Below are 20,933 nucleotides of genomic sequence, written 5' to 3' on the forward strand. Positions count from 1 at the left end.
TCTCAAAATTCTCCAATAAATCTATGTTACAGTTATCTATTAGCAGTCATGATCTAGGAATGGAGGACTTATTACCTTATCCCAAAAAGCAGTAAAATCTTTCATGTGCACGATTGTTTTATCATCTGATGGCAGTTGAGTGGTGAGCTGTGATATCTCATCAAGTAACAAAAAGTTCTATGGAATAAGGAAAAACATAGACAGTTTAGTCTGTGGGATGAAACACAAACAAAAATAATTGCTTCCCTGGAATTTGCAGTAAAAATCTATACAACCTATAAATTGTTTTGCCATTTGTACTTGAAGTAATGGTTCACATCAGAACAAACCATTGTATAGAATAATATACACTATTATTACAGCATATAGTATGTACATTCATAATATAGTACATATGGTATACATAGAGTTCTTTATATAAGGGAGTGTGTGTGTGTGTGTGTGTGTGTGTGTAATGTGTGTATATGCATGTGTATATATGATATAAATAGAGAGAGTGCCTGGCCATGAGTCTGTCTGCAACTTTCTCAGCATTTCTTAGTGTACAAGTTTTTCCCTAAGGAGAAAATATAGCTCCAAAATCCAACACATTTAGAACCTAGACATTTATATTGCTTTAGTCTTGTGTTACCAGAAATAAACATGGGAGCTGATAGGAAATTATTCCATACATATTTAATGAATCCCACTATGCGCCAAGCATCATGTGACACTGCTAGAAACATAGAGAGGAAGGCCATTCCCAGGCCTTCTTCAATCAGGTGGCACAAGACAGGCTGGGAACACAAGACCTATAGCAGAGATGCTAAATGAAGTCTCTGGCTCTGCATGTTGTGGGTCGTGACCCTCATGTGAGCACTTAAGACCACTCTGCTTTTCTCACGTGTGTTAAATCAATATCATTGCTTTTTGTTAACTATCACTTGTTATCATTCTAAAAAGAAAATGTTCTTATTAAATTTCTACCTCTTAAAAGTACTTCACAAGCATCTTTTCACTGTCACTTATCTCTTCTCTTTAGTCAGTGCCTTCTCTCCAGCTTGACAGAAATGGCTGCATCTTCCACTTCTTGCTATTTTCACAGCACTTAGCAGTCATTCAATGTAATTTAGCTGAATAAAGCCAAGTCCTGTGAACCACTACAAAGCTAACATAAACATATACCAGAAAACTCTCTCTTGCCCTGCAAATGTTAGATGTATTAATAACTCAATGAAAGAAACTACAGTGGTAGAGAAATTGAGTAAACAACTGAGACCACCTCCATTACCCCCACCCCTAAGAACTATGAATGTGTGGCAGAGACTGCTGACTGTCCTCAAAATCTGCTCTCATTCTTCTGTGGTAACAAACCCTGGATTTTGGCTGCACGTGGCAGTTTGGAAGGAGGGTCTCTCTCTCCAGCCTCACAAGCAGATAGGCACAGCCATGTGGCTAAATTGAGGTCAGTGAAGAGTGACAGCAACCAGGACCTTCCTCCACCCCACAGCCTGGGTCTTGGAGGCTGCCAGCAGGGGTCAAGGTCACATGCAGTGGAGTAACATAATAAGATAGAAAGAATCTCGGTCCCAACACCACGGAGGTTCACACTAGCCATGGGTCTTGTTATGGGGAGAGTTGTATCACCACAAAAAAATATATGCCCTAACCCCAGTTAGTTCAAAATGTGACTCTATTTGGAAATAGGGTTGTAATAGGTGTAATCCATTAAGGTGAGATCACAGTGGAGTAGGGTGGGCCCCGAATCCAACATGATTAGTGCCCTTATAAGAAGAGAGATGCAGAGACAGACATATCGGCAGAAAACAGGCAGATGAGGCTGGAGTGATGGCAATTACAAGCCTAGGAAAAACAAGGTTTGTCTGAAACCATTTAAGTTAACAGAGCTGACAAAGGAGTCCCCCTTAAAGGATTTCAAGAGATCGTGGCCCTGCTGACACCTTGATTTCAGTCTTTCAGCCTCCAGGTCTGTGAAACAATATACTTCTGTGGTTTTAGGTCTTTTGGTTTGTGTTACTTTGTAAAGGCAGCCCCAGGAAGAGAATATAGAGCCTTACAAGGACTCTTGCATGAGAGAAAAGCAAACTATCCTTGTAAGCAGCTTTAATATGGTCAATTCTAGGACCCAGAGGCAAACCAAATCCCTACCAACACAGGGACAACTGATAAAAGCTTCTGGGGATGTTTGAGAAAGAAAACATTTGAATGGGAACCTACTCCCCTAAAATCATAAACATCCTTCAAGTCCTTGACATTCTCATCTATCACACCACAGAACTACAAATGTGATTGCAATCTTCCTCTTCAAAAGAACAATTGGAAAAAACTGGTCATGAAAACCTGCTTCTGTGCAGGAAAAAGAAAGCAGTACCCTTGCATTTCTCTCAAAGACCAGCAGTCAGGAGATAATATCCTCTCGTTTCCTCCTGCTCTCATCCAGGCTCACTGAGAACCTAACATAGGGCACAGCTACTCCTCCCCACCCCGAGCCCATGTCCAGCAGGGGGCAGGATGGATGGACGGTGGTCTGAGGACTCCTCTGCAGGCTCTCAATCACCACAGCCTGAGTTCTCTTTCCACATCACCTCTCCCATCATCAATCACATAGCAGCTCTTGTCTGTTCTGCCACAGCTCATTCATCTCCCAATTTTCCTTTTCTCTTGAAGCAACATAATTTCAGAGTCTAACTTACTATTAATAATTTCAAATACTGATAAAATATTCTTGGGTTTTTCCCCTAGTTCCTTCCCTGGCCCTCCCCAACAGCACTCCTTCCTGATCTCTTTACAACACCTCTGAGCATGTCCACCATACTTAATATCCCCCAGTGATCCATAAGCACCTAAGTCCACACTCCCCAGGTGGCCTCTACCTGGACACCCTGAGTACTAACCCTGGGAACCAGTACTAATCCTCCTGGGAACCTGTCAGGACATCACCAGCTGGCACTGTCCTCCCTACCTCTGAATCCCATGAGGGATTCTCCTATATGTCACACAGGAGATATAGACACTACATCACTCACACACTTACAGACACTAGTTCCAACTCCAACAGAGACCAAGCCTTGTACAGAGTCAGCAAATCATGGGTAAGGGAAGGAATAGATTACAGGGCTCTGGAAATCCATCCAACCTGCCTTGCTACAGCTTTACATAGACTGAGCTAACACAGCAACAAGCAAAAAGTTGTATGCATATATTGTACATCTTGTCTAGACAGAATCAAATGCCAATTTCAGCTTAAATATGTTACCAAGACAAAAACTCAATATTCAGTGTGTGCATGTGTTCAGTTCAGTCGTTCTGTCATGTCCGACTCTGTGACACCATGGACTACAGCATGCCAGGCTTCCCTGTCCAACACCAGTTCCTGGAGCTTGCTCAAACTCATGTCCATCGAGTCGGTGATACCAGACACAATCAGTGTTTACATAGTAGGACAAAAATTCCCAACACTTCTCCACAAATAATAGGTTTGAGTGAGGAAAGATGTCACAATCTTCCAGGGGTTAAATGAGATTCCAACACATAACCAGCTTGTAAAGGTGTCAGAAGTACTGGCTGGATTTTTTTCTAGGGCTCAGGCTGATTAAAAAAAAAAAAAAAAAAGCTGAAAATAAATTACAGATGATGTGCAGAACAGATCATGTGGGAAAATACCAAAGTCAGAACTTCAGCCAAAAAGATTGACTTCCCAGTGGCTGGTGGAGGAAAATCTAAGCAGTTTTATGAATAATATAACTTCAGAGATACATATTACTGGATGTGAAAGTCACTGAAGACTTATAGTGCTTTTGAAATATTTACAATCCTATTGGAGTCATTCAAAGAAAAGAGCTTCAGTCCATTTTCCTTATTAAGATAAAATAGAGGGACTTCTGGGGCCTATAAAGTCACAGTAAATCATTCGTATTTTGTACATGGGAAAAATGACATAGAAAAGCACATGTAAACAAGAAGACACAACACTATGAAGACCATGTGTAGTTCTGCCCATGGGGATGGACCACCGCCCCCCACTCCAAGGTGGGCAGGGGTAGTGGGTTTCCTTCCTGGGGATGCCAGACATGACCTGAGCAGAAATCTTAGATGATGAACCACCCAGTCTGCTGAGCCTCAGGCTGCAGGAGGCTGTGGGGCAGCATGGCTCAACACCACACTGTGTTCTAAACTCTGCATGCCCACCACACCTCCAGCTCATCTGTGGTCAAATCTTGCCCAGTTCTGACCACCTGGTCAGTAAACTCAATTGACATTTTCTTCCACTCCTGCGGCCCTTTTCACCTTCTAGTTGGGCATCATCACATCTAAGTGAGAGGCAGGGAAAGGAAGAAAATGATTATCCGATAATTGCTGCTACCTATTAGAGAACAGCACAGGAGGCTGAATCCGGCCAATGGCTGTGCAGTGAGGTGGGTCTTACAGCAAACACTGAGTATTTTAAAATGCTCTCAGAATCCAAAACTAAGTCCAGGCTAGTCATCTCCTCAGATTTGGTTCTCTCTTAGCATTCCTTATCATAGTGAATCCAGGTGATTTTACAGCCTGAAAAACCAAAGCAGCCTGACATCCACCTCTCCCCTCCCTGCCCCTAATACCAAACTCAAAATGTGCCCCTGAGTGGCTCTCAAATATTGCTAAGTCTCTCTATTTCACCCCAAACCAAACCACATCATCTCATCCCTGACCATGTAGTGCATTAGCCTCCTGACACACTCATCTCCCTGCCTCTGCTCTGGGTCCCTACCCCACCTCACTGCCCTGTTCTCCAGGCTGAGCCAGGCTGAGTTTTGAGATTATAAAAACCTTAATGTTTCCTGTAGTATCCTTCATGGTCCCCTGCTCAGTCCTCCAGCTCTCTACTCTGCAGCCTCAGACATTTCTGGCTCCTCAAATGCATGAATCCCCCTTCTTATCCTCAAAAGGCCTTTGTCACATAAGCATCCCCAGGAAAATGCAAAGCTTTGGCTTCCAACCTCCCATACTCCCAAACATGGAATTCTCCAGGTAACTTGCTCAGCCTTCCCTGCTCAAACTTCTCAGCACAACCTCCAAAACTACACCAGTGACTCTGACAAAGTGCTTCATGGCCCCTCAGACTTTTCCTTCCAAGGACTATTGACATAGAAATGTACATCAAGTTTCACTGTTTGATTTTTTATTAACCTCCCACTTGGTGAAACATAAATTGCAGGTAGGAAGGATGTCTCTGCAGTTGCTTACCTGCCACTGTATATACTCATCTGCACCATAATCAAGGCTGCATCAGACTTGTTATTTTGTGGAATGATTGGATGAATAAATTCAAATTTGACCCACAAAAGTCTAGCATAAATCAAGACAGCTTTTTCCTCTCAACTGATTTTATTTTTAAAAAGATTCTGTTATCTTTTGCATTTGCTAAGGAACATTTTAGATTTCTTTCTACAAATAGGGCAATGTTTCCCAAATGTGATTTATTTTCAAGGACATAGGGACACTTACTAAAGACACAGGCAAACTGGACCCCAGCAAAGGAATTCAGTTCAGTTCAGTTCAGTCTCTCAGTCGTGTCCGACTCTTTGCGACCCCATGAATCGCAGCACACCAGGCCTCCCTGTCATCACCAACTCCCGGAGTTCACCCAGACTCACGTCCATCGAGTCAGTGATGCCATCCAGCCATCTCATCCTCTGTCGTCCCCTTCTCGTCCTGCCCCCCAATCCCTCCCAGCATCAGAGTCTTTTCCAATAAGTCAACTCTTCGCATGAGATGGCCAAAGTACTGGAGTTTTAGCTTTAGCATCACTCCTTCCAAAGAAATCCCAGGGCTGATCTCCTTCAGAATGGACTGGTTGGATCTCCTTGCAGTCCAAGGGACTCTCAAGAATCTTCTCCAACACCACAGTTCAAAAGCATCAATTCTTCAGCACTCAGCCTTCTTCACAGTCCAACTCTCACATCCATACATGACCACAGGAAAAACCATAGCCTTGACTAGACGAACCTTTGTTGGCAAAGTTATGTCTCTGCTTTTGAATATGCTATCTAGGTTGGTCATAACTTTCCTTCCAAGGAGTAAAGGTCTTCTAATTTCATGGCTGCAGTCACCATCTGTAGTGATTTTGGAGCCCAGAAAAATAAAGTCTGACACTGTTTCCCCATCTATCTGCCGTGAAAATATGGGACTGGATGACATGATCTTTGTTTTCTGAATGTTGAGCTTTAAGCCAACTTTTTCACTCTCCACTTTCACTTTCATCAAGAGGCTTTTGAGTTCCTCTTCACTTTCTGCCATAAGGATGGTGTCATCTGCATATCTGAGGTTATTGATATTTCTCCCGGCAATCTTTATTCCAGCTTGTGCTTCTTCCAGCCCAGCGTTTCTCATGATGTACTCTGCATATAAGTTAAATAAGCAGGGTGACAATATACAGCCTTGACGTACTCCTTTTCCTATTTGGAACCAGTCTGTTGTTCCATGTCCAGTTCTAACTATTGCTTCCTGACCTGCATACAAATTTCTCAAGAGGCAGATCAGGTGGTCTAGTATTCACATCTCTTGAAGAATTTTCCACAGTTTATTGTGATCCACACAGTCAAAGGCTTTGGCATAGTCAATAAAGCAGAAATAGATGTTTTTCTGGAACTCTCTTGCTTTTTCTATGATCCAGCAGATGTTGGCAATTTGATCTCTGGTTCCTCTGCATTTTCTAAAACCAGCTTGAACATCAGGAAGTTCATGGTTTACATTGCTGAAGCCTGGCTTGGAGAATTTTGAGCATTACTTTACTAGTGTGTGAGATGAGTGCAATTGTGCGATAGTTTGAGCATTATTTGGAATTGCCTTTTCTTTGGGATTGGAATGAAAACTGACCTTTTCCAGTCCTGTGGCCACTGCTGAGTTTTCCAGATTTGCTGGCATATTGAGTGCAGCACTTTTGCAGCATCATCTTTCAGGATTTGGAATAGCTCAACTGGAATTCCATCACCTCCACTAGCTTTGTTCGTAGTGATGCTTTCTAAGGCCCACTTGACTTCTCATTCCAGGATGTCTGGCTCTAGGTCAGTGATCACACCATCATGATTATCTGGGTCATGAAGATCTTTTTTGTACAGTTCTTCTGTGTATTCTTGCCATCTCTTCTTAATATCTTCTGCTTCTGTTAGGTCCATACCATTTCTGTCCTTTATCGAGCCCATGTCCGTATGAAATGTTCCCTTGGTATCTCTAATTTTCTTGAAGAGATCTCTAGTCTTTCGCATTCTGTCATTTTTCTCTATTTCTTTGCATTGATTGCTAAAGAAGGCTTTCTTATCTCTTCTTGCTATTTTTTGGAACTCTGCATTCATATGCTTATATCTTTCCTTTTCTCCTTTGCTTTTGGTTTCTCTTCTTTTCACAGCTATTTGTAAGGCCTCCCCAGACAGCCATTTTGCTTTTTTGAATTTCTTTTCTATGGGAATGGTCTTGATCCCTGTCTCCTGTACAATGTCACGAGCCTCATTCCATAGTTCATCAGGCACTCTATTATCAGATCTAGGCCCTTACATCTATTTCTCACTTCCACTGTATAATCATAAGGGATTTGATTTAGGTCATACCTGAATGGTCTAGTGGTTTTCCCTACTTTCTTCAATTTAAGTCTGAATTTGGCAATAAGGAGCTCATGATCTGAGCCACAGTCAGCTCCTGGTCTTGTTTTTGTTGACTGTATAGAGCTTCTCCATCTTTGGCTGCAAAGAATATAATCAATCTGATTTCGGTGTTGACCATCTGGTGATGTCCATGTATAGAGTCTTCTCTTGTGTTGTTGGAAGAGGGTGTTTGTTATGACCAGTGCATTTTCTTGGCAAAACTCTATTAGTCTTTGCCCTGCTTCATTCCATATTCCAAGGCCAAATTTGCCTGTTACTCCAGGTGTTTCTTGACTTCCTACTTTTGCATTCCAGTCCCTTACAATGAAAAGGACACCTTTTTTGGGTGTTAGTTCTAAAAAGTCTTGTAGGTCTTCATAGAACCATTCAACTTCAGCTTCTTCAGCATTACTGGTTGGGGCATAGACTTGGATTACTGTGATACTGAATGGTTTGCCTTGGAAACAAACAGAGATCATTCTGTCGTTTTTGAGATTGCATCCAAGTACTGCATTTCGGACTCTTGTTGACCATGATGGCTACTCCATTTCTTCTAAGGGATTCCTGCCCACAGCAGTAGATATAATGGTCATCTGAGTTAAATTCACCCATTCCAGTCCATTTGAGTTCGCTGATTCCTAGAATGTCAATGTTCACTCTTGCCATCTCCTGTTTGACCACTTCCAATTTGCCTTGATTCATGGACCTAAAATTCCAGGTTCCTATGCAATATTGCTCTTTACAGCATCAGACCTTGCTTCTATCACCAGTCACATCCACAGCTGGGTATTGTTTTTGCTTTGGCTCCATCCCTTCATTCTTTCTGAAGTTATTTCTCCACTGATCTCCAGTAGCATATTGGGCACGTACTGACCTGGGGAGTTCCTCTTTCAGTATCCTATCATTTTTGCCTTTTCATACTGTTCATGGGGTTCTCAAGGCAAGAATACTGAAGTGGTTTGCCATTCCCTTCTCCAGTGGACCACATTCTGTCAGATCTCTCCACCATGACCCGCCCGTCTTGTGTTGCCCCATGGGAATGGCTTAGTTTCATTGAGTTAGACAAGGCTGTGGTCCTAGTGTGATTAGATTGACTAGTTTTCTGTGAGTATGGTTTCATTGTGTCTGCCCTCTGATGCCCTCTTGAAATACCTACCATCATACTTGGGTTTCTCTTACCTTGGGCGTGGGGTATCTCTTCACGGCTGCTCCAGCAAAGCACAGCCGCTGCTCCTTACCTTGAAGGAGGGGTATCTCCTCACCGCCGCCCTTCCTGACCTTCAACGTGGGATAGCTCCTCTAGGACCTCCTGTGCCCGCACAGCCACGGCTCCTTGGACGTGGGGTTGCTCCTCCCGGCCGCTGCCCCTGGCCTCGGGAGTGGGGGCGTGGGGTAGCTCCTCCCGGCGGCCGCCCCTGACCTCGGACGCATGGTAACTCCTCTCGTCGCCGCCCCTGACCTCGGACACGGGGTAGATCCACTCCACGCCCCCCCACCCCCCGCCCCCGACCTCGGACGCCCGGTAGCTCTTCCGGGTAGCTCCTCTCTGCCGTTCCTGCGCTGTTGCAGCCTGGCACTCTCGGCCGCTGCCCCTGACCTCGGACGTGGGGTAGCTACTCTTGGCCGCCGCCCTTTGGGCATGGGGTCCTCCCGGCTTCTGCCCCTGACCTCAGATGTGGGGTAGCTCCTCTCCGCCGTGCCTAGTGCGCCGGTCGCGGCTGCCATCATGCCTAGTGAGTCAGAAACTCCAAGATGTAATCATTTAGTTTTAACAAGCACACGAGATGTTCTCATGAATTAGAGAACTACATTCTTTATAGAGTTGTAAAACTAAATGGGCTGAAGAAGTTTCTATTAATAGGATCTAAAAGAAAAAAACGTACTTCCAAGATTACTTCAACACACTATGGAGCAGTTTCCAATGCAAACACTAACCTTCTCACCACTTTTATTCTCAGCTATTTGCCCTGACTTTACTGCAAACAACTACTGCCAACAGATCTCTAAATTCTGAGACCACCTTTCCACCATGAAGAGAAAATTTAGTGTCTTGCCCAAGTCAAAGGTATGTCCTTAATCAGGACACAAAGCAGCCTGACAAAGTCAGCACCAGGAAAAGTCAAAGTTCTCCCCAGGTCATAATGTTCATGTTACTCCACAAACCTACACAGGAAGTAGTCTCAGGCCTTAGACATTGAGTTCATTTTAGTAGAAAAGAAATAAAAAATCCACCCAAGTATTTGAGCACAATTTCCTGAAAACCTTCTGCAGGACCCCTTTCATGCTATAATCTTTGGTGAGTCACATCATCCATCAGAGAATCAGAGTTATCACTGTCTCCACTACAACCATGCTTAATGGTTAGGTATTTGCAGGATCCCAGACATGATGGAGCTGGAAGGTCCCTTCAGTTGCACATTTTCTGAGCATCTGCTGTTTGTGAGCACTACGAAGATGAAAGAGGCACTGTCTGTAAGAATTCTGGAGTTCTGGGAAGGAAACAAATCCATAAACACATGGCTTAGTGAGGACGAAGTCACATCCAGGAGCTCAGAGGAAAATATGGGGATTCAAGAGGGTGTGATGGTTCATTTTATTAACCAGACACTTGGCAGATCAACCCCCATACACTTACTCAAACACCTATTACAGTGAAAGCAATTTTAGATGAGATTGACATTTAAATCAGTCCAGTCTGAGTAAATCAGATTATCCTCCATACTGTGGGTGGGTCTCATCCACTTAGTCAAAGGTCTTAAGAGAAACTAGACTGAAAAACTCCAAAGAGGAGGGAATTCTGTCTCAAGACCACCTTCAGACTATAGATGAATTTTAGCATAAAGTCTCATGGTATAAATCTTCTTTTATTTCATGATGGCCATCAAGACAGACTAATTTTGTTAAACAAGTAAGAGTGTTTCTAGTTTACTACAAGGCCCAGGAGCCAGGCCAGCAGGAGCTACATGAACACCTGGCTGTGCAGGGCACAGCTAGCTCCTCTCTTTAGAGAGCAGGTTCACCAATTTCAGTCAGGCTAGGTACACAGATGGATGCGCAGAACAAGCAAGAGATTCAGACCTATTGCTCCTCTGGATTAGATTCAGCTCCCCTGATTTTAGACTCCCATCAAGGTGCAATGTTCCAGGAATGCCTAACTCCAATCTGCTCCCTCCTCTGCATTTCTCCAGCTTCTAGTGCAGACTGACCACCCTGGGCTTTTGTGAGGCCCCAGTCATTTTCTGTAACTGTTGTCTCAGTCAATCCAGCATTTATTTGATACCCATGATGTGTCCAGCATGGACCAGGCACTACACTAAAGAATCACTGGAGACAGTCTGCTGTCAAGGGGCTCAGAACACTCCCAGGGAATCAGCATCACCCCACCTGACATGAGGCTGGCTGTGCACATAGATGGAAACCCCAGATCAATGTGAACAAAAGTGCTGGGAGAGGGTCATGGGGCTGCTGGAGGCTCAGCAGCATTTACTTAAATCAAGGACAGAGGAGAAGGCAACCCAGGAGGCTGGACAGAGTGAGCCAAGCCTCAAAGTGGGGATGAATGTGGCAGGTCACAGAGACAGGCCTTTTCCTCCTCCCCACCCCAATCCCATGCCAGGAAGGACGGTTGTGTGCCAAGAAACAGAGAAGCCAGTGGAGCCCAGAGTTTAAAACTTGATTCTTCAAGAACAGGGACTTCAAAGGTCTTCAGAATAAGAGGAGATGATAAAAACCATACTTAATGAGACTTATATGCAGAGTACATCATGAGAAACGCTGGGCTGGAAGAAGCACAAGCTGGAATCAAGATTGCTGGGAGAAATATCAATAACCTCAGATATGCAGATGACACCACCCTTATGGTAGAAAGTGAAGAGGAACTAAAAACCCTTTTGATGAAAGTGAAAGAGGAAAGTGAAAAAATTGGCTTAAAGCTCAACATTCAGAAAACAAAGATCATGGCATCCAGTCCCATCACTTCATGGGAAATAGATGGGGAAACAGTGGATACAGTGTCAGACTTTATTTTTGGGGGGCTCCAAAATCACTGCATATTGTGACTGCAGCCATGAAATTAAAAGATGCTTACTCCTTGGAAGGAAAGTTATGACCAAACTAGATAGCATGTTAAAAACCAGAGACATTACTTTGCCAATAAAGGTCTGTCTAGTCAAGGCTATGGTTTTTCCAGTGGTCATGTATGGATGTGAGAATTGGACTGTGAAGAAGGCTGAGCACCGAAGAATTGATGCTTTTGAACTGTGGTGTTGGAGAAGACTCTTGAGAGTCCCTTGGACTGCAAGGAGATCCAACCAGTCCATTCTGAAGGAGATCAGCCCTGGGATTTCTTTGGAAGGAGTGATGCTAAAGCTGAAACTCCAGTACTTTGGCCACCTCATGCGAAGAGTTGACTTATTGGAAAAGACTCTGATGCTGGGAGGGATTGGGGACAGGAGGAGAAGGGATCGACAGAGGATGAGATGGCTGGATGGCATCACTGACTCAAGGGACGTGAGTCTGGGTGAACTCCAGGAGTTGGTGATGGACAGGAAGGTCTGGCGTGCTGCGATTCATGGAGTCGCAAAGAGTCGGACACGACTGAGCGACTGAACTGAACAGAACTGAATGAGATAGTGCACATGACAAAAAGTATATAGAAAGCAATGTAACAGTGGTTAAGAAATCAGGCTGTGGTCAGAATCCTACTTCTGTCATTTGCACGCTGTGTGAGGATGGGTGAGTTATTCCAACTGATACATGAACCTATTTCCTTATCCGTAAAGCAACGACACTAATGTTTACCCACTCAATTGTTTTTCAGATTAAATGACATGGCATGATGCATAAAGGGTTCAATTGGGTCCAGACCACAAGATCACTGGTAGCCACGATCAAAGACAGCAGCTGCGGCAGCAGTAATAACAAAACCACAATAGCACAACACACATATGAAGCTTCCATCTGGATGGGTTAATGTGTCACTAAAAATGTCACTACAGTCCAAGAATATTCATAAATGACTTATTTCAAGATGTGAAAGCCATTAAAAAGGAATTTTTTAACAAGTTGCATGGACCAAGCCTTATACGTGTTGCTAGAAGCCCCCATCAGAAAGAATGACAAACTCAGGGGACCAGAACTGACCCCATATGACTGATGTGTTTTATGGGAAATGGTTTTTTATAGCATAGAAACTTCATCACACACAAAAAAAATGGCTTTTATGACAAGACCTAAAAATAAAATATAATCACATTGGAGAACTATCTAACTGCACTAGAGATCTATTATTAGCAGCCCATCACTGTGGCAAGGTAGAAACAAATCAGATTTTTCATGAAGCCTAAACACTCAAGCTCATGCCCAGGCTGACTCACAGAACTAGTTTATTTTAATTTTAGATTTATTCATAAACACATGAATAACTGAGCACCTACCATGTGCCAGGCCCTTGTTTTGCTGATGTAAATTATTTGCCCAGGGCAATTTAGGGACAGTCAGGAAAAAACCATAGCGGGTATGGTGGGAATCTCAAATTTAAAGGGAAGGGTCCAGCTAGAGACATGATTAAGCAGGAAGTGAAAAGAGGCAGAGAGGAAAAGGCAGATCCAAAAGGCAAGCTCAGAAATTAACAAGCAAACCACCTATGAAAGAAAGAAACCTTTTCCAACAGAGAACTAAGTAAATCTTCCTGCCCAAGGAGAAAGGATCTCTCAGCAATCTTTTTCCCTCCCAGCCCAGAGAAGAATCCTGTTCACTCCAGGACTGTGCACACTCAGTATCTAGTCATTTGAGTTCGCACAGGAGAGGCAACCTGTTTGCTTCTCTTGTCTTTAGACATATTAATCACCCTGAAGTCATCGCTGGTATGGAGAGAGTCCATTACTGCTGCTACTGCTGCCAATAAATGAGCAGGGAACTTATGATATTTATGATATACTCTATCAAAGAAGAGAGGGGAGTACATAAGAGAGTTTGGAATGACTACTAGCTTTGGCACTGAGAGAGCTAAACCTCATCTAACTGGCACACAGTCACACCAAATAAAAGAAGGCATTTTATATAAAATACACCTACAACTTAAAAAAGTTATTTGTTCCCAAACCTTGATTCTTCGGATGCTGATGATGGCCTCTGACACCTTCTCGATGGCCATGGGGAAGTAGAGGGTGCTGGTAAACCGCAGAGCCTCATACAGCGTCACCACCACAAACACTTGGCTGGCTGTAATCACCTTGTTAAGAGCCACATTGATGATGAAGGTGATGAAAATCATTATTTTGGTTACAGCAAAAAATGATGTACAATTCATGCCTCTAAGGTAGGAACTATTCAGAATCTTGGAAATTTCCTTCCTGGAAAAGAGGACAGAAAATAGATTTTAAAACAATCATTGACATTCAAGGCATGAATTTGAGTGCCCTGTGTGAGTGGCCCCTTTCAAGGGAGTGGACACAGGTAAACTATCCCTCACATTATGGAAACACTATACAGTGCACACCCTGGGGTCTGCCCCCAAACCAGGACCATACACTACATCACCACTTCACTCTTCCAACTAAAGGAAGACTTAGTGTCACACTTTCTTAAACATTTTGGATCAATGAGACTGGGTTTGAACATTCATTCAACAAGTATTCATAACCACAAGTCCTGGGCAGGGCTCCTCACTGATGGCAGAAAGACACAGTCTGTCCCCTCCAGGAGCTCATGAACTTGTGGGGGAAGAGAATAAGACACCCCAAAACTGTGACACACCAGATATTAGAAAGAGGCAGCCGCACAGCCCCCACAGGAGCTCAGAGCAGAGTTGTGTAACACAGAGCAGTGGAGTGAGAGCAAGTTGCATGAATGTGGATCTTGAGAAGATAAGCTGGAGTCAGGGTTGGCAGAGGCCAGAGAATAAGGAAGATGAGAGTGTATTCCCAGCAGAGGGAGGGTCCCTGCAAAGGTGCAAAGTAAGAAGTGACAGGGAGCTGCCAGGGAATTCTAAGTGCCCTGTGCTGAAGTAAATCACTCATCAGATATTTAAATGAAAGATGGAAAAGTATTCTACAAAGAAAAAGCAAAGAAAACAAGATAGTGTTTTCATGACTCTGTTTGGAATGAATAATAATGATTCATAAAGTTTTGCTTGATACAGTTACATCCAATCTCTAAAATCTCACCATTTGTGCTATATCAAACTATAGTTTTAGTTTTAATGTCATCATCTCAAATACCAGTATCTTCTATGGAGAAGGAAATGGCAACCCACTTCAGTATTCTTGCCTGGAAAATCCCATGGACAGAGGAGCCTGGCAGGCTATACTATATGGGATCATAAAGAGACGGACACAATTTAGAGACTAAATAATGACAACAAGCCCATCCTGTACCCTGCATTGACAATAGGCAAAAGCCACCTGCTTCAAAGAAGAGAGAAAACCAGCTTCTGCCCGGGATCCTGAAATTGTAAAAAGCAGAGGACATCAGCTGGGGCAGAGAGGGGAAATTCCTCACATACACACTCCACCAATATAGGACAGAGAGACAGAAAATCCACTTGCTATCATCATCATCAGAAAAGGCTTTGGACTTTTCAGCTAAAGACTGATTTCCAGCAATTACATACTCTACTACCTGAAACATTTAACCATCAACCATCATGTCTCTGTTTATGTTTCTATATTGGGTAAGAAAACAAAACTTACCTTGTGGAGTTCTTTTGTAATTGATTTCCATACATGACAAGACTTTATAGACAGTGAAAAAGCTAAGGAGTATTGTTAGGTAAAAATAAATATAAAAGACAGGAAAAAAATACTAACATCTTGAAATTACTGCCTTTGGGGGGTTTCTGGTACTAAGAAATAATTGGAAATTCATTTCTATATAAGTAAGAAGCACATATAAATTTTTCCTTTAAGAAGACAGTAAGTGGAAGAGCATGTTAAAATGATGTCTCCCCTATTCTACTTAAACTTTCTGCCACATGTTGGGGGTGGAGTGCATAGAATTTAAGTTCATCGTAATGTGAAAAACTTGGTAAGACTTCAAAATTCATTCAGAAAAGTCAACTGTAGTAACGTAGGTGAACCTAGAACCGGTTATACAGAGTGAGGCAAGTCAGAAAGAGAAAAGCAAATATTAATGCATATATATCGAATCTAGAAAAATAGAACTGATGAACCTATTCACAGAGAATAAATGGAGACACAGATGCAGAGAACAATCTCAGAGACACAAAGCAGGAGGGAGAAGGTAGGACAAATTGAGAAAGTAGCATTGACATGTATATGCTGTCATGTGTAAAATAGATAACTAGCAGGAAGCTGCTATACAACACAGGGAGGCTAGCCTAGTGTTTTGTGACAACCTAGAGAGGTGGAATGGGGGGAGTAGAAGGCAGAGGTTCAAGAAGGTGGGGATATATATGTATATATAATTATGACTGATTCACCTTGATGTATAGCAGACACCATCACAACACTGTAAAGTAATTATCCTCCAAAAATAATAAGTAAATTCAGTAAAAATTGTGGAGGGGAGTACAAAAATATGGTGTGACATATACAAAAACTTACCTTCTCAAGCTGGTAATAAGGTCTATAAGTGACTTTTCCCAAGCATACATTTTTACTGTTCTGATGCCACTTATAAATTCATTCATGGTCCTGATCCTGTCGTCTGTGAGAGCTGCAGTCTTACTCCTAAGGGGACAGACGTGAGAGATAAGCCTTAGTGATCACATACTAACTTTCTGTAGCATCAGCAGCAGTGGGCACAGGGAGGGACCAGAGATCAAATGATTCCCTACAGCTCCTCTGTGCCAACATCACAGGCAGGTCCTACTCAAAGTACAAATGGAGAAAAAGACTTCTAGGAAGTCAACAACTCAGCCTAATGCAAAGACTAATTCAGAGAACTTGCAGTATCAGCCAAGGAAGACCTGAAGTGAGTCAGATACAAATGATCTGCCCAAGAAGATGGTGGTTGAACAGGAAAGGCAGAAAGGAATCTAACAGGAAGACAGTGTCTGTGCTGTAATAAAATAGGAGTAAAATTCTGGGGAACAGAAAAGATGAGGCTGTTAATAACATCAGGAAAGGAGAACAAGTAAAACTTCAAAGACCTTGTAGCACTGGAATAGGGCCTCAAAGGATAAGGAACATCTCTTGACAGCAAAGAGAGGAAAAGAAATTTCAAGTAAAGAAAAATACCACATGTAATGGTACACACAGACACAAAACAACTCAAACAACACACCTTCACCACCTGACATTCTGAACAATAATCCACTTCCAACCCTCTGGAACCTGCCTCAGCTCTAACTCATCACCATTATGCCCTTCATCACCAGTTACCTTTCTACCACATATGCTGCTGAGACTGTGGGACTTTATGAAAGTGAAGTTGCTCAGTCGTGTCTAACTCTTTGCAACCCCATGGACTGTAGCCTACCACACTCCTCTGTCCATGGGATTTTCCAGGCAAGAGTACTGTAGTGGGTTGCCATTTCATTATCCAGAGGATCTTTCCCACATTGTAGGCAGACACTTTAGATGTCTGAGCCACCAGGGAAGTCCTAATAAAGACATAATTAATCAAGACTGTGGGTGGCCCCAAGATGGCAGAGGAATAGGATGTGGAGACCACTTTTGCCCCACAAATTCATCAAAAGATCATTTGGATGCTGAGCAACTTCCACAAAACAACTTCTAAATGCTAGTGGAAGACACTATGCACCCAGAAAGGCAGCCTAATCTCTTCAAAAAGAGGTATGACAAAATATAAAAGACACAAAGAGAGACAAAGAGTTAGGGACAGACACCTGTCCTGGGGAGGGAGTTGTGAAGGAAGAGAAGTTTCCACACAGTAGGAAACCCTCTCACAGGCAGGTCTGTGGGGAGTTTTAGAATCTCAGAGGGCAACATAAACAGGAGGAAAAAAAAAAAAAAAAACCACAGAATATGCACCTAACCGCAACTGTGAGCAAAGAAGCCCAGACACTCGCATCTGCTACCAAGTGGGGACTGGACAGGGAGGCACAGGCTGCATAATCAGTACTTAGGGTAAGGACCGGGCCTGAATGCCCTGAGGACAATCTGAGGGAGCTAACATGAGATAGCAACCCAAACTATGCGATTGCCAGAGATAAAAAAAAAAGAGAGAGAGAGAGAGAAAGAGAGAGAACTTGCCCATGAAAGGCTCTAACGCACAGCCTGGCCCACTCACGGAACAAAGGATTGAGCTAACACCAAAGAAGAGCTAGCCGGCTGCATACAGGCCCCTCCCCCGCAGCTCCCCAGAGGCAGACAGGCAGGTGTGTGACACCAAGAGCCACACAGTAAAGGGAGTGCTGCAATCTCGGCCCCAGGGACCAGCATCCTCCACCAAACTGTGAGCAGGTTCCCAATTGCTAACCACGTCTTCCTGGGATCCTGGACGGTTGACATCTGCCAGGAGTGTCATAGCCTGAGATCAGCTTCCCAGAGGAGACACACCTCTCACACAGCACACCTGAGATCGTGCTCTCCCAGCTCACATGGGATACCAAGCAGCATGAACCAGGGAGGTGATTAAGATGCATGGCTCACCTGGGACAGTGTGCTCACCAAGTACCTGGTGCTGCTTGGACCTGGGAAAGGCACAAAATGCACGCCCAAATGAGTCTGTGCCCTTGTGGAGTACCCAGGAACCTGAGCAGCTTAGACCTGGGAAGTGCACGAAAAGGCAGACCCACTTTGGACAGTACCCCTGCAGAGGACCCTGGAGCCTGAGCAGTGTAGACCCAGGATACACATGCCACCTTGAGCTTTGGCAAACCCAGTGTGGTCCTTACACTCTGAACACTCCCCACACATGCCAGCAATATTTGTTTGCAATGTCTCCCCCTCCCCATGACAGAACTGAACAAGAGAGCCTAAATAAGCGACCACCTTCACCCCTTTGTGTCAGGGTGGAAATTAGACATTGAAGAGACTTGCAAACAGAGGAAGCCAAAATAAACAAAGAAGAGGGAACCACTCTGGAAGTGACAGGTTCAACAGGTTAAAACCCTGTAGTTAACATTGACTAAGCATTGGAGGGGGCCAATAGACCTTGAGAAGAAGTACAAGCTGGAACAAGGAACTATCTGAAACTGAACTGACACCACATTGCCCACAACAGCTCCAGAGAAATTCCCAGATATATTTTTACTATTATCACTTATTAATTTTTAAGTCCCTTATTACTCCTTTGATTTTCATTTTTGTAAACTATTATCTTGCAAAAAAGACCCCATTTTTAAAGCAAATTTACATATATATTTTTCATAATTTTATAATTGATTTTGTTTTATAATTTTAATATTGTATTTCTGAGAGTCTAACCTCTACTCTAGATTTTTAATCTTTGCTTTTTGGTATTTGTTTTCAATTTTGTACCTTTAGGAATATAATCTTCAGTACCCATTTTCACTTAGGTGTGTGAAATTGCTGGCTGATTTTATTGCTGTCACCATTTTTGACTCTCCCTTTTCTCCCCCAGGTCACCTATATCTCCTCCCTCCCCTTTCTCTTCTCTACTTGACTCTGTGAATGTCTCTTGGTGTTCTGGGCGGTGAGAACACTTAAGGAATTGATTACTGGCTAGATGGATCTCTCCCGTTTTGACTCCCCCTCTTTTTCTCCTGGTCACTTCTATCTCCCTTCTCCATCTTCTCCATGTAAGTCTGTGAACCTCTCTGGGTGTCCCTCACTGTGGAGAACTGCTTCACCACTAACCTAGATGTTTTATCATCTGTGTTATATGGATGGAGAAGTCTTGAGGCTACTATAAGAATAAGACTGAAAGCCAGAGGGAGAAGGTTTAACTCCAAAACTTGAGAACATCAGGGAACTCCTGATTCCATGGAATATTAATAGACAAGAGCTTACCCAAAAGGATACATTCCTACACTGAAACCAGCTCCACCCAAGAGTTAACAAGTTCCAGAGCAAGATATACCATGCTAATTCTCCAATAAAGCAGGAACACAGCCCTGAGCATTAAAAGACAGGCTGCCCAAAGCCATGCCAAACCCATAGACATCCCAAAACTCATTACCAAACACTTCATAGCACTTTAGAGAGAAGCGATCCATTTCCACCCACCAGAACACAGACACAAGCTCCCCTAACCAGGAAACCTTGACAAACCACTAATCCAACCCCACCCACAGGGAGAAGGCTCCACAATACAGAGGAACCATGAACTGCCAGCAAACAGAAAGGGTGGCCCAAACACAGCAATTTAAACAAAATGAAAAGGCAGAGACACATTCAGCAGGTAAAGCAACATGATAAGTGCCCACAAAATCAAACAAAAGAGAAGGAGATAGGGAATCTACCTGAAAAAGAATTCAGAATAATGATAGTAAAGATGATCCAAAATCTTGAAAACAAAATGGAGTTACAGATAGACTAGAGACAAGGATTGAGAAGATGCAAGAAATGTTTAACAAGGACCTAGAAGAGATAAAGAAGAGTCAATCAACAATGAATAATGCAATAGCTGAGGTCAAAAGCCCTCTGCAACGAACCAACAGTAGAATAGTTGAGGCAGAAGATAGGATAAGTGAGATGGAAGATAGAATGGTGAAAATAAATGAAGAAGAGAGGAAAAAATAAAAAAGAATTAAAAGAACCGAGGACAACCTGAGAGACCTCTGGGACAATGTAAAATGTCCCAACATTCAAATCATAAGAATCCCAGAAGCAGAAGATGAAAAGAAAGGCATGAGAAAATTTGAGGAGATAATAGTTGAAAACTTCCCTAAAGTGGGGAAGGAAATAGCCACCAAAGTCCAAGAAACCCAGAGAGTGCCGAACAGGATAAACCCAAGGTGAAACACCCCAAGACACATATTAATCAAACTAACAAAGATCAAACACAAAGAGAAAATATTAAAAGCAGCAAGGGAAAAGTAACAAATAACCCACAAGGAGATCCCCATGAGGATAACATCTGACCTTTCAATAGAAACTCTTCAGGCCAGAAAGGAATGGCAGGACATACTTAAAGTGATGAAAGAGAAAAAACCTAAAACCCAGATTACTATACCCAGCAAGCATCTTATTCAAATATGAAGGAGAAATCAAAAGCTTTACAGACAAGCAAAATCTGAGAGAACTCAGCACCACCAAACCAGATCTTCAACAAATGCTAAAGGATCTTCTCTAGACAGGAAACACAGAAAAGGTTTATAAACTCAAACACAAAACAACAAAATAAGTGGCAACAGGATCATAATTATCAATATTACCTTAAATGTAAATGGGTTGAATATCCCAATCAAAAGACAAAGACTGG

The 20,933-nt window shown here is 43.0% G+C and overlaps 1 protein-coding gene across 1 annotated transcript in view; it reads right to left on the reverse strand.

The window, feature by feature from the left end:
* The window catches only part of LOC113902127 (multidrug resistance-associated protein 4-like), a 197,462-nt gene that overhangs the window by 139,558 nt on the left and 36,971 nt on the right, over positions 1–20,933 (reverse strand). Inside the window, exons 7-9 of the mRNA XM_027557082.1 lie at positions 16,184–16,309; positions 13,723–13,972; positions 76–177 (exon numbers count right to left, since the gene is read on the reverse strand). Coding sequence (XP_027412883.1) covers positions 76–177; positions 13,723–13,972; positions 16,184–16,309 — 478 coding nt within the window. The remainder of the gene's footprint in view (positions 1–75; positions 178–13,722; positions 13,973–16,183; positions 16,310–20,933) is intronic.

Source organism: Bos indicus x Bos taurus, chromosome 12, assembly GCF_003369695.1.
Source record: "Bos indicus x Bos taurus breed Angus x Brahman F1 hybrid chromosome 12, Bos_hybrid_MaternalHap_v2.0, whole genome shotgun sequence".
NCBI classification, from domain to species: Eukaryota; Metazoa; Chordata; class Mammalia; order Artiodactyla; family Bovidae; genus Bos; species Bos indicus x Bos taurus.